Here is a 12,188-nt window from a genome sequence, read left to right as displayed (position 1 = left end):
TTTTTTGGATGCGGGCTCGAACGGTTAACCCCCTAGCACATGTTCCACAGGAACACCCTCACTACCTGGCTTCTACTCACTGACTCCTCGGCTTCCACTCACTAACTCCCTCCTTACCCACGCTGCTGCTTCCAGAAACCCTGGTCTTGGCCATCTCGAACTTTCCACTGGGAGGGCTTCATGACCAAATGCACGGACCCCTTCCAGTCTGCAAACCTTCTAGAAGTTTCTCGAAGCTTCGATCCACAGGTCCTCCACCCCCACAGGCACGGACGAAAGAAGGTATACCTACTCCCCCTTGAATGCAATGGACTCACCAACTTCCCTTCTGTCCCTCGCAACAAAAGGCCAGTTCAGAGGACCATGATCCCTCCGGGGCATCTCATTTCTACAGCTAAACTTAACTGTTACTTACAAACAAATAAGACTTTCCGTGAAGGATGCGTACGGTTACACAATTATACAACAACCACTACTAAGTCATGGCTCCGCAAACAAGCATATTTCCGTGACAACAAGAGAGTACAGCAATAATAGAAGAGACGTTTTATATGTGGTCTGTGCTGAGATGTTATAACCAGGACCAGTTAGCAGTTACAGTTAGAGAACTGATGGGGTTCAGTTGTCATGAGCTGTTGCTGTTAGAAGCTGGTAACTGAGGCTGGGGACAGTTTAGGAACCCAGAGGAAGGGGAATGTCCACCATTGAAGCTGCTACCAAGCAGCAGCAATGAAGATGTGACTGTGAACACAAGTGTGTGTGTGTGTGTGTGTGTGTGTGTGTGTGTGTGTGTGTAATAGTTAACTGTAAAGTATAGTCATGTACTGTATCAAAGTGTGTAATAAATCAAGTCTTTACACTGCATTAAATCATATGCATGTGTAAATAGAGTGTGTTCTTTGCATTTTTCAAACCCTGCTTATATTAGTAACTCCCTGAATTTATAATTTTTGTTATTACATAAGTTGTTAATTTGTTCCAATTGATTGTATCCAATCAAGTACCCTCTCCCATACTCTCATGGTGAACTGTCCTTGTGTGGCTAAGTTTTTGTCTTTTGTAGAATTGAGTTTCTCAAAGTAGTGGCTATGAAGAGCTCTTTCTTCTGGGATATAACACCATGCAGTTCATTGAAAGTCAGCCGATGTTTTGGAGGAACATTTGCTTCCATCATCAGGGTTGAATAAACCAACATGTAGCAGGCAGTAGAGCAATCTGCCTGTGGAAAGCTCTGGTTTATATAGGAAATAATGAAATAGGAGGGAACTGCAAGACAGCTGATCAATTCCCATTGACTGTCTGAGGGAACAGATTTAACCAATTGGAGACAGAACAAGCATATTTAACATCAATGCTGAAAAGGTCCAGTAGTGCAGATCTGGGAACATGGAGGAGGTAAGTCATAAGGGTGTGGTGGGCAGAGAACTGAGAAGGGTGGGAGAGAAGTTGTATACTCGGGGTGTAGGTATATGGTGGGGGATAAAAAGAGCAAGAATATCTCAGGAAGGCTGGGACCTACATGGCCCCATGGAGAACCCATATATAGTGCTTTGCAAGGGAGGGTTTGTAGACTTCCAGGAAGCAGCTGAGAAGTTTCTATGACTTACTTAGGCATAAGCCATCCTCCCTGTTCTTATTGGGCTGGAGAGAATGCTGGTGTTGTGTAGCTAGATGCGATGCCTGGAGTTAGTGCTGTGCTCCACCATGAGTGTCTTGTCTGGATGTTCCAGCCAGATTTGCAGATGGTGCTCCTTCAACCCGTTGCTGATCAAATGGTCTCTCTGGCCAGTGTCTGCTATTGGTTTACTCTGTTCTCTGAGGGAGCCAATGGGAATGAATGAATTGTCTTGCAGCTCTCTCTTTTTTCTATATAAACCTGAGCTTTCTGCAAGCATATTGCTCAGCTTGCTACCTGCTTCATGGTGGTTTCTTGATTGGCTTATTCTTCAACCCAGAAGATGGAGACAGTGTTGCTCAGAAATGTCAGTTGACTTTCGGTGGACTACATAGCTCCATTTCCCAGAAGACAGAACTTTTTCTTATCCTGTTTGCAGTTTAATTTCTTCTGTCTAATATTTATGTATACATGGAAATTGTATTAGGAGGAACAGTGCCTTAAAATCCAAAGTTAGCTTCAGCTCTGAAAATATATCTTGATTCTTGCAGCCATGCAAACAGGAACGAGTAGTTGCCTACTATGGAACAGAACGAGTGATCCTCATCAAACCCAGTGATTCCAAGCCCTGGCTCAATAAAATGAAGAATGTATTGAACGTAGTAGATAAGGAGCTGGGATATGTAGATGCAGAACTTGGGAACCTCAGTAATAGCCAGGTATTATATTTATTTGATTTATAATTCAGTATATTCAAGAAAGAAACCTAACATTTTAGTTCTTGATATTTTACTAGGGAATGACCTGTTGAAATAAATGATAAACTGGAAATGTTAATACAAGGATCCTTTTTATTATAGGCTGTTTAATTCCAGAAAATGTAATCCCTAATTAGAAGAAATACAGACAACTTGGAATGGAATTATTTATAAGAAATAGTGAAGTTTAGAGATCTGTTTAAATAAAGGACAATGTGATTCATGCATAGTAGGCTATAACACCATTGCTGTTCAACAGCAAATTCCAGACACTGCATCACTAATTAATGAAATGTCAGGAAGAAGTACATCTGTAATTTATTCTACACATTTCATTAATATAGCGATTTTATAATGTGAAATTCAAAATGGTCTTTGATGGACAAATTAAAATAAATGTTAGACTCCATTCTGTATAAGCTTAGGTGAAGATACATATATTCCACAGTGGAGTTTCAACTCATATCTACTATATTTTTGTTTATTTCATACTAGAATCTATTAGCAAGATGACTAAAGACATCAGGTATACATATATGAGGTTCTGTCATAAATTTCCCAGACTGTAAAAGTAAAAGTAAAGGTATCCCTTTAACAGGCTATGGAGGCCCATAAGGCCGTGAAATGTTGAGGTTCCCACATTTTCTAGACAATCGGCTTATAGATGGCAGTAAGGTTGTCAGCCTTATGTGCTGGCCACCCTTTACCCCCAAGAATATTCCTGCACTATGCTACCTGCTGGCCATTCCACCAGACCCTTCCCCTCCCCCTCTCTACTATTTCCCTATGTAACCCCACTCACTTCCCTCCTTCTCTTATACAGCTGTGTTTACTTGACTGGACTCAGTCTGTTGCACCTGCTCAAGCTGGTTCCCTCACGGATTTCTTCATGTCTTCAACCCTGAAGATGGAGGTGATACGTTCCTCTGAAACTTCGGTTAACACAATCTGTACATGGTGCCACATCCCAGAAGACAGCTTTCTTCAACTCTGCCTTTCATTCGTACTGTGTCATTTTGAGAAGCTTGAGAGAAAATGTGCGACAAAGAAACGGAACTTTGGCACAACCACAAGTGGCTTCATCACAACAACACGTCTGCCCACATGTCCCTGAAAACCATGGAGTTTGTGAGTAACAACAACTTGGTTATTGTTCCCCATCCTCCCTACTTCACCTGACTTATCATTCCGTGATTTCACTTTGTTTCCCAAATTGAAAATGAAGCTGTAGGGACAACGCTTTGAAATGGTGTCTGACATCCAAATGGAATCACAAGCAGTACTCGAGAGCATTAAGGAAAATGACTTTCACAGTGCTTTTGAAGCGTGGAAAAAATGATGGCATCGCTATATGCATTCCCAAGGAGACTACTTTGAAGGAGAAGGCAGCCAAAATTGAGTAACTTAAGCCAGAATTTCTTTTTTGACCTAGTCTGGGAACTTTCCAATAGCACCTCGTACACCAGAAGTGATCATATTATGTATTTTGTTGCAGAATGTGCTTGCAATTAAAAGGAGGAATATATGGTTAGAGCTAACTCATATATGTCTTAGGCTATTCATGGAAATGTAAATTCAAAGAGTCATGTAGATATATTGCCATCATATTACGTACATGGACTGATTGAGTATCCACTTGACTAATCCTCCTGGTTTTCAGATGAAAGATTTCAGCACAGTATTACTGATCTAGTCTGTATGGTTATCTACATGCATTTTCTGAAAAGGAAAGAAACCTTCCAAATCATCATAAACTAATGAGTCGGCATGTGAGAATTGTCTGGTGCCAGTTAAAAATTAATAGCTTAGCAAGTTTGTCAAACATGTTTAAGTAAATCCAGAAGTGAGATGAACTAGCTGAGAAATGGCTGTATATAGCCATGTCCAGAAGTCTGCTGCAAGGAAAAAGGAATTTTCTTTCTGACAGGTTTCTTTGTTTATATTTAATGTTCTGGCAGTTCAGTGATATCAGTTTAACTTGCTACACTTGTGTCCATTAGATCTACCTTTACGTGACAGACAAGCAAGTGATTGGCTGTGTGGTGGCCCATCCAATAAAATTTGCGTACAAGATGTTGAACAGTGTGATTGAAGGCTGCGATTGTTGCTCTGAGGAATCATATCCAGCCAAATGCGGTGTCAGTCGAGTATGGGTAGCCAAGAATTACAGAAGGAAGAAAATTGCCTCAAAAATGATGGATTGTATGAGGTAATTAGGTGTATTTGGTCATTCTTTCTTTGTATTTAGACATGTCATTAAATAGTACTGTGTTAATTGCAGAGTACAGCCTCCCAGAAATATTAATGTACATGGCCTGTGTTCGAGGAGCGTGTAACCAAATCCTTTCTGGTGCATTGTTGAACTGCATTTGATACAGCATTGTGCAGGGCTTTATGAATGAAAACTACCTAGTTACTCCTACTTTTCCAGATGCATCTCATTTATACCGTATTTTATACAGGGAAATTATCTGAGAGGCTGCCATAAATTGTTCAGCTGCTACACAGAAGAGAAGTACTTCTCGTGTCAACTCTTCCCATGCATGTTTGTACCCACAATGCAGTTAATAAGTGCATTAGCCAGCAAATTAAAAACGGTGGCAGGAATCTGTGTGTGTGTGTGTGTGTGTGTGCAACAACAGGGATCATTTCCAGCTTAGCTGTGAAGTGAGTGGGTTTTGTTTGTGATTTGTTGTTTGCCTATGGACTGGCTGATTGTGGTGCATGTGGAAACGTACAGACATAATTGATACAAGAAATACATACATTCAGAATAGTTTTCTAATTACTGTTTGACGCACAACTTTTAAATTTTAAATATACACTGAAACTGCATTGTAATGGGTATGGTTTATACTGAGAAAAAAAAAAGATAGCACTGTCAATATGGTAATGTTCCATATATGGAAACATTTCATACAGAAAAAGGGAATTTTTCATAATGAGCAATTTCTAGCCAGCTGCAACTTTTTGCCTCAACTTTAATTGTAGGTTTGCTTCCCAAGCTATTTGTACCCAGCAGTCCATGATGGCATAATGCCTTATAGTAATATACTGTATACTGTATGATTAGAAAATGGGCTTGGAAATTATATATTTCAACCATTTTTACAAATTTTATAAATTATTGTTATATTATGGTTGCACTGTACTTAGAACCACTCTCTTGGATTGGTGTAAAAATTAACTGTCTAAGCCTTCCTTAGCACTGTTTGATGGTGGTGTGGGCTTACCACTGTCATATCAACTTCCAGAACTGGCGGATAGCTCAAAACATGGCTTTAACCCTTCAGCAACACAGGACATTTAATTCCTACTCACTCCTTGGGACAGAGGGTATTTAAACATTTCAAACGGTAAATGCAACATTTCACTTAAAGTGTAATAAATTGGGAAAAACTGGAGTTTTGTTTTTCTGATTTTCACACTACATTCAGAAATGGATATAGAATCGATGTATTGATCCACGATGCTTTAAAATTATTTTTTTTTGGCACAATAAGCCTATAAAATTAGGAAAATAATAATATCATATTATCTTAGAAATTCAGCTGGATGTGTTAGTCATTAAAATATTCCACACAGTTTTTGACACAACATGACATTTCTGTTGTCTTGGTTTCTTCACAGTTGGTGGAATCTTGCTTATAAAATTTGTTTCTCTTAGAAGGGCGCTGTTTGTCTGATGAATGTCGACCCAGCACTTTGTATTCTACAGCAGTAGCATATTTCACAGAGAGTCCCTCAGTTAACTGAATTCCGATTGACAATTGATCTGTTCTTTTCTTTGTGTTATTCCTACATATTATCATATTCAGAAATTCTCTTTCTGCCCCTTATAGTTTTGCACATTCTCCCAATGGACATTTGTACTTTTCTTGATTGTCATTTACCACAGAATCGAGAAAAGCAAAAACATCCATTTTCAGTGTCAGATTCCAAATCTCATAAAACTTTGTTCTGTTTTGGTTTGAAGTAAATATATCCTCCACTGGTCATGACACAACACAGCTAGCCACTTCGCTGCTCATGCCTGGCCTTGGCTTGTAAAATCAGACTGCATGATGCATATTTATAGAACATATAGATCTGGTAGTTCATTGGGGTTGGTACTTCCATACCATACTGCAAATGAATGGTACTGTAACGTGGATGACACAACAGGAAGTAGGGGTCACGTGAACTCTGCGTTTCCGCGAGTCATGTTACATACCCCACTCCTTCCATCACTACGCAATGCTCGGTAAGCACTCCTCCCCACTAGGCTCTGACGTCACACAACAGGTGAGTAGCGACTATTGCTAGGCAGTCGTTAAACATGGCAACTACGCAACAGGGAAGCGAGGTGCGTTTTCCGCTGGCCGGCTGAGGGTTTATAAGAGAAACTGGAATGCCTAAGGAAGTCAGTTGCAGTCTAGCATTCACTGGAGTTAGTTGAGCATTAGCAGTTGGTTTCCAGCCTTCGAAGAAATGGGGTGAAGTCCAGCAGCCACGAGTTGTTAAGTTGTATTGAGTGAATGGATTCAAGACAGTTGAACCCAGGAAGTGACTACTGAAAATGTTAGTAATTGGGACACTGTAAATTGTGCAAGTGTAAGAGCGAGTGTTCAATAAATTCGCTAAGATCCAAAATGGCATGAAGTCATTTGTCATGTTACAAACACTCAACACTTGACAAAACACTTAAACCTTAGATTTCATTGTTAGTTAATTACCCATCCTGTGGATCAATATTTTGGTGATAAATATTACTTCACTGTACACTATATAGTGCAGTGCATTTTTAGTATTCCTCTAAAAGTTAATAAATTTGGACAATAAAGTAGCCATGTATCGTAGCATCATATTACACATAGACGAATATGCTTCATTCAACCCTCACTAATATGCATCACATTAGTGATGTCATTCGCAGAATTACTTCATTTCAATCCTAAATGCAGTGGAATCCTGATTTAGGGTTTTCCCACAGTTAATGTTCATTCTTTGGAGTTGTGGCAAAAGCCCCATATATGCAAGTCATAAATTACCCCGTTTTAGTATTTCTAGAATTAAGGTCTTATCCATACTTAGTGTATGAAAATCCATTCCCTTCATAAAGTCTGTACTCTGATTTACTGTTTATGCAAAATCTGAGGGCCATATTGGCTTAGCAGGTAGGAACCACATCACATCTGTTGTATCTTCTTGGAGGCTGTGTTAACACATGTGCTACATGTTGTTTGCATTATATGTATACAAATTTGTGTAATCTGTGTGCATTATTCAGCAAATTTTAAAATTGAATTAGTTATGGCAAACAAGTGAAAGAAGTTGATAGGTGAAGTAGAAGCCCATCCCAACATCTCATTCCCTGAAACAACAAATTGCCCCTGACTCCCTCCATCTATGTTAAGCAAAGTCATGTTTGCAAAAGAGAAAATCAAAGATGCAGAATTTGAAGTGTGAGGTACAGGCCAAGAAAAGAAAAAACATGAAGCTAGAAGCTTAACATTGAATTGGAAAAGATTCTGCTGAAATGTTTCCAATAAATTTAAGAAAATTTTCTATTTAAGGTACATAAATCCCATGCTCATCAAAAACCTTAAACATGGTTTCACTGTATGATCATAATTTGATGTGAGACCACACATTCCTTTATTCACTAGTTAACCCTTTGACACCTGAATTCATGTAAATAATATTTCCTCATAGAAGATATGCTGTGTGTTCACTACAAAGACCAGATGGTTAGTGCTATGTAAGGAAATAATCACTGCTATTCTGAGAATTACATAGCTCTCATATGTAATACATTTTTGTGTGCAAAGTGCAGAATTTTTTGCTGTTAAAATAGTTTTATGTATAGTGTCTGTTGATTCCCAGTACGCTGTTCCGTGTTGGAATATTTGTTGCTGTTAAACGCACATGACTTCTTTTCTATATCAAGTTGAAATTTAACAAACAGTATGGCTCGCATACAGTCTGAGTGTTACAAAATAACTATTAATTTCCCTTTTAAACTCCCATGTTTTCCCTGGTTACATTGAGATAAGTGAAAATATCTGCTGTCTGACTTATGGAGCAATTTATACATTACCAAGTTTTAATTTACTTATAATTTGTATTTGTCGTAGTGTCAGTTTTTCTCCCTGTTATGAATGTTTGTTATACAGGACTCCCATTGTATATTGAATTTGACATGGAACTTCAATATATTCAGGGATTTTTGAGAAGGGACTAAGTTGCATTTTCTTATTCTATTTCAGATCCAGTTTCTTACATGGATATGTCCTAGGAGTGGATGAGTTTGCATTTTCAGCACCAACCCTTGCTGGAAAAGCCTTTGCTGAAAAATACACAGGCACTGAGAATTACTTGGTTTATACATAAAGTTTTTTTGAAGACAGAATTAACATAAGACTTCTAAAAATAGTTTGTACCCTACTGTTATAATGTATTTAACCCTTTCCTGCAAGCAGTTATCTTCCATGTTCAGCCCACACAAAGCTCCAAAGACATTTTTATGCCATTTTAAAATCATATACCCTAATTTTCTAATATGACTAAAAAGGGAAGTGAAATAACACAATTTATTCCTGACATTTCTGTAAATGTTTTATCTTTACATTTTGAGGACATGCTATTTCTTTAACCCACCAAAATTGAAAATACTTCTATGTTCAGAGCCTTTTTGCCTTCTATGTATGTCATGGGGGTGGAATGTTGTTGCTGTTCTAGCATTCTGTAGGTTTGCTGTTGTCTGGAGCTGAACCATGTTTGAACATTTCCTGGCTTTCACACACAGCCCAACTATTATTGCTGTTCTAAGAACAGAGACATCTTATCTGACATCAAATCATATGTACAGAAATGTCACTGCCAGGCCATTAGTTGCTCAAAATTAAGTGTACTAGATCTAAGCTGGTTTAGATAACCAGTACACTATAGTTTGGGTAGAATTTTTATGATTATACAACCAGTTTGACAATATTCCTGTGAGAATATGCATCATTTGATACTTCCAGGTGAATCAGCAGGCAGTTGACTGTTAAAACTCTATGAAGCAATCAAATATTCACATTTGAAATTTATCCATTTCTCTCATTCTTTCTGTGTACACACAGTACACTGCAGAAAGTGAAACAAGTGAGATGAAACTGTCTTATCACCTAAATTTCTTATTTGTGTGCCTGCTTCCTGGACATGAATTTCCTATGCCATGATTTCTGTTCAGTGATACTGGCCACACCCATGTTTCATGAATTAATACAGCTCATGGGTGAGGTATTTCAACTGTCTGGTTATCTTCACCAGTTTTCTTATTCGTCTCATCAGGCTTAATTTGTGATACACAGAGTACATCATGCTTTGCTGACCATGCTGTGACCATGACTCCCTACTATTCAGTAGCAGATCCCTTAGCTAAGGTTCACTGGATCAATATTTCCTTCCTGCTTAAACAGTTCCACAATTACATCTTTCTTTTGAGAAGTATTTTTGTTAGTCTTGTAGACAAACAAATTATCAAGAAGATATACTGTTTCTCAAAATAGTACTTTTTACTCATTTGCAAAAGAACTTTGCTTCTCGGTTCTAACTTCCTGGAGCTGAACCTTTCTTGAGAAGCATCCAATTGTGCAGCTACCAAGAACTTCCCAGCATTTTATAGAACCCAAAGGTTCATTACCATGTTCAGAAGAGCCCTTTACTGGTTCCCTTTCCTGTTCCACATGAATCCAGTCCATACCACCCCATCCTATCTAAGATCCATTTTAATATTATCCACCCACCTACATCTGTCTTCCTTGTGGTCTCTTCTGGCTTTCTGACCAATATCCTCTATGCATTTGTCTTCTCCCCCATTCATGCTACATGCCCTGCCTGTCTCATCCTCCTTGACTTGGTTATACTTGGCAAAGAGTACAATTTATGAAGCTCCTCATTGTGCAGTTTTCTCCAACCTCCCATCACTTCAGGTCTCTTTGGTCCAAATATTCTCCTCAGCAGCCAGTTCTCAAACACCCTTAGTCTATGTTCCTCCCTTAATGTTACACACAAAGTTCCACACCCATACACAACCACTGGCAAAATTAGTTATGTATATGCTGATTTATAAGTTTTTAGACAGCAGACGAAAAGACAAAAAGTTATGGACTGAATGATAGCAAGCATGACCTAAATTCAATCTCCTGATTTCCTCCTGAATCAAATTTTGATTTGCTACTGTCGTTCCAAAATATTTGAACTGTGCCACATTTTCAAGACATCTATTAGCTATCTTTATGTAATGATTTTGCCCTGCATTTTGGTGACAAGACAGTAACATATACTTAGTTATCACTTCATTTACTTCTAGATGAACCTCCTTACTAGCATCAATTAAATGTTTCTGTGTTTTTCTTTATGGTATCTATTATTACCCAATAGATTCACATCATCGGCAGAAACCAGCGGGAGATGTGTCCCAATTAATTTCAGTCCCACCTGGATTTCCTGGACCTTCCTAAGGGCGTATTATAAAGTAAAGTTGAAAAGCAGTGGTGATAAAGCATCTCCTTGTTTTAGACCATTCTGGATAGGAAAATTGTCGGACAAAAGTGTACTTACACAGGCTTACTATAGGTTTCATTTAAACACATTTTAATCAGCCTAACTAGTTTCTGGGCACCCCAAACTATGAGAATATTGTAAAATACTTCCCTCCTGACTGAATCATGGGCTTTCTTGAAGTCTATGAATAGCTGATGTAATGTCTCATTATACTCCCATTTTTCTCCAATATCTGATGAATGCAAAAAAAAAAAATCTTATCAGTAGTTGATCTTTTATGTCAAAACCCAAACTGATGATCCCCAGTAATTTCATCTTTATATGGACTTAACCTTGAGAGGATATTGGATACAATTTTATATGAAGCTGATAGCAGTGATATCTCACAATAATTACTGCAGTTATATCATCCTTCCTGTGAACTGGTACAATAATACACTCCTTCCACTGATCAGGCAGTTCTTCCTTACTCCAAAAAGAATTAAAAGAGTTTATGGATCTGTGACCCTAATATTTCACCTCTTTCTTGAATCAGTTCTGCTGGAATTTGATCACTACCTGGCGATTTATACCTTTTCAAATTTGCAATAGAAATTTCAGCCTTGAAAGGACTAAGATCAGGTACTTAGCTGTACATATTTCTATCTGCCTAACATCACTGATTCTATGTACATTTAATAACTGAGAAAAGTATTTCATCCTACTATTCACAAGACTGTGAGCATCTGCAAGTAGATCCCAATTCTTATCCTTCACTAAGTTACATATAGGTTGGTAACCCCTCCTACATTCATTTATTCCTCTATACAAGTTTCTAATATTCTTGTTCTGTCTGTTGCAAGCTCATTAATTTTGTCTCTCAGATATTCCCTCTTTTTATTCCTGAAATGCCTGCTAGATTCATGTCTTGCATTGTTTAGATTATCCCTATTGAGTTTCCTTAAATCCTGTAACCACTGCAGTTTGGCTTGTTTCCTTTGATCTAACAATTCTGAGCAACCTTCCAACCATGCCTTATGCTTCTTCAGTTCATAATAACCTCAACTCTCTTTGGCTGAAATTTTGATATTCTAACAGTTTTCCAAGCTCTATTAATATCCGCCTCAATTTTTCCAAAGCTGCGATCCTATTTGAGATTTCAGCACGATACTGCTTAGTATCACAGTCTGCAGCATGAATGAACGTACATCAAGTACACTTGAATGCTTTCTTCTCTCATCAAAATATGGTCGATTTGATTGTGAGTATTTCCATTATGAGATGTCCAGATAAGTTTATGAATG

At 38.2% G+C, this 12,188-nt stretch overlaps 1 protein-coding gene across 2 annotated transcripts in view; it reads left to right on the top strand.

The window, feature by feature from the left end:
- The window catches only part of LOC111872994 (N-acetyltransferase ESCO2), a 23,610-nt gene extending 13,458 nt beyond the window's left edge, over nucleotides 1–10,152 (top strand). Inside the window, exons 4-6 of one of the 2 annotated variants that reach the window (XM_023867341.2) lie at nucleotides 2,167–2,334; nucleotides 4,374–4,582; nucleotides 8,622–10,152. In XM_023867341.2, the coding sequence (XP_023723109.1) occupies nucleotides 2,167–2,334; nucleotides 4,374–4,582; nucleotides 8,622–8,745 (501 nt within the window). In that variant the 3' untranslated portion in view covers nucleotides 8,746–10,152. The remainder of the gene's footprint in view (nucleotides 1–2,166; nucleotides 2,335–4,373; nucleotides 4,583–8,621) is intronic. The other variant, XM_023867342.2, reaches the window with a different exon arrangement.
- The last annotated feature ends 2,036 nt before the right edge of the window (nucleotides 10,153–12,188 follow it).

This window comes from Cryptotermes secundus, unplaced genomic scaffold (assembly GCF_002891405.2).
Source record: "Cryptotermes secundus unplaced genomic scaffold, Csec_1.0 scaffold1678, whole genome shotgun sequence".
NCBI classification, from domain to species: domain Eukaryota; kingdom Metazoa; phylum Arthropoda; class Insecta; order Blattodea; family Kalotermitidae; genus Cryptotermes; species Cryptotermes secundus.
This window is presented reverse-complemented; position numbering and strand designations above follow the sequence as displayed.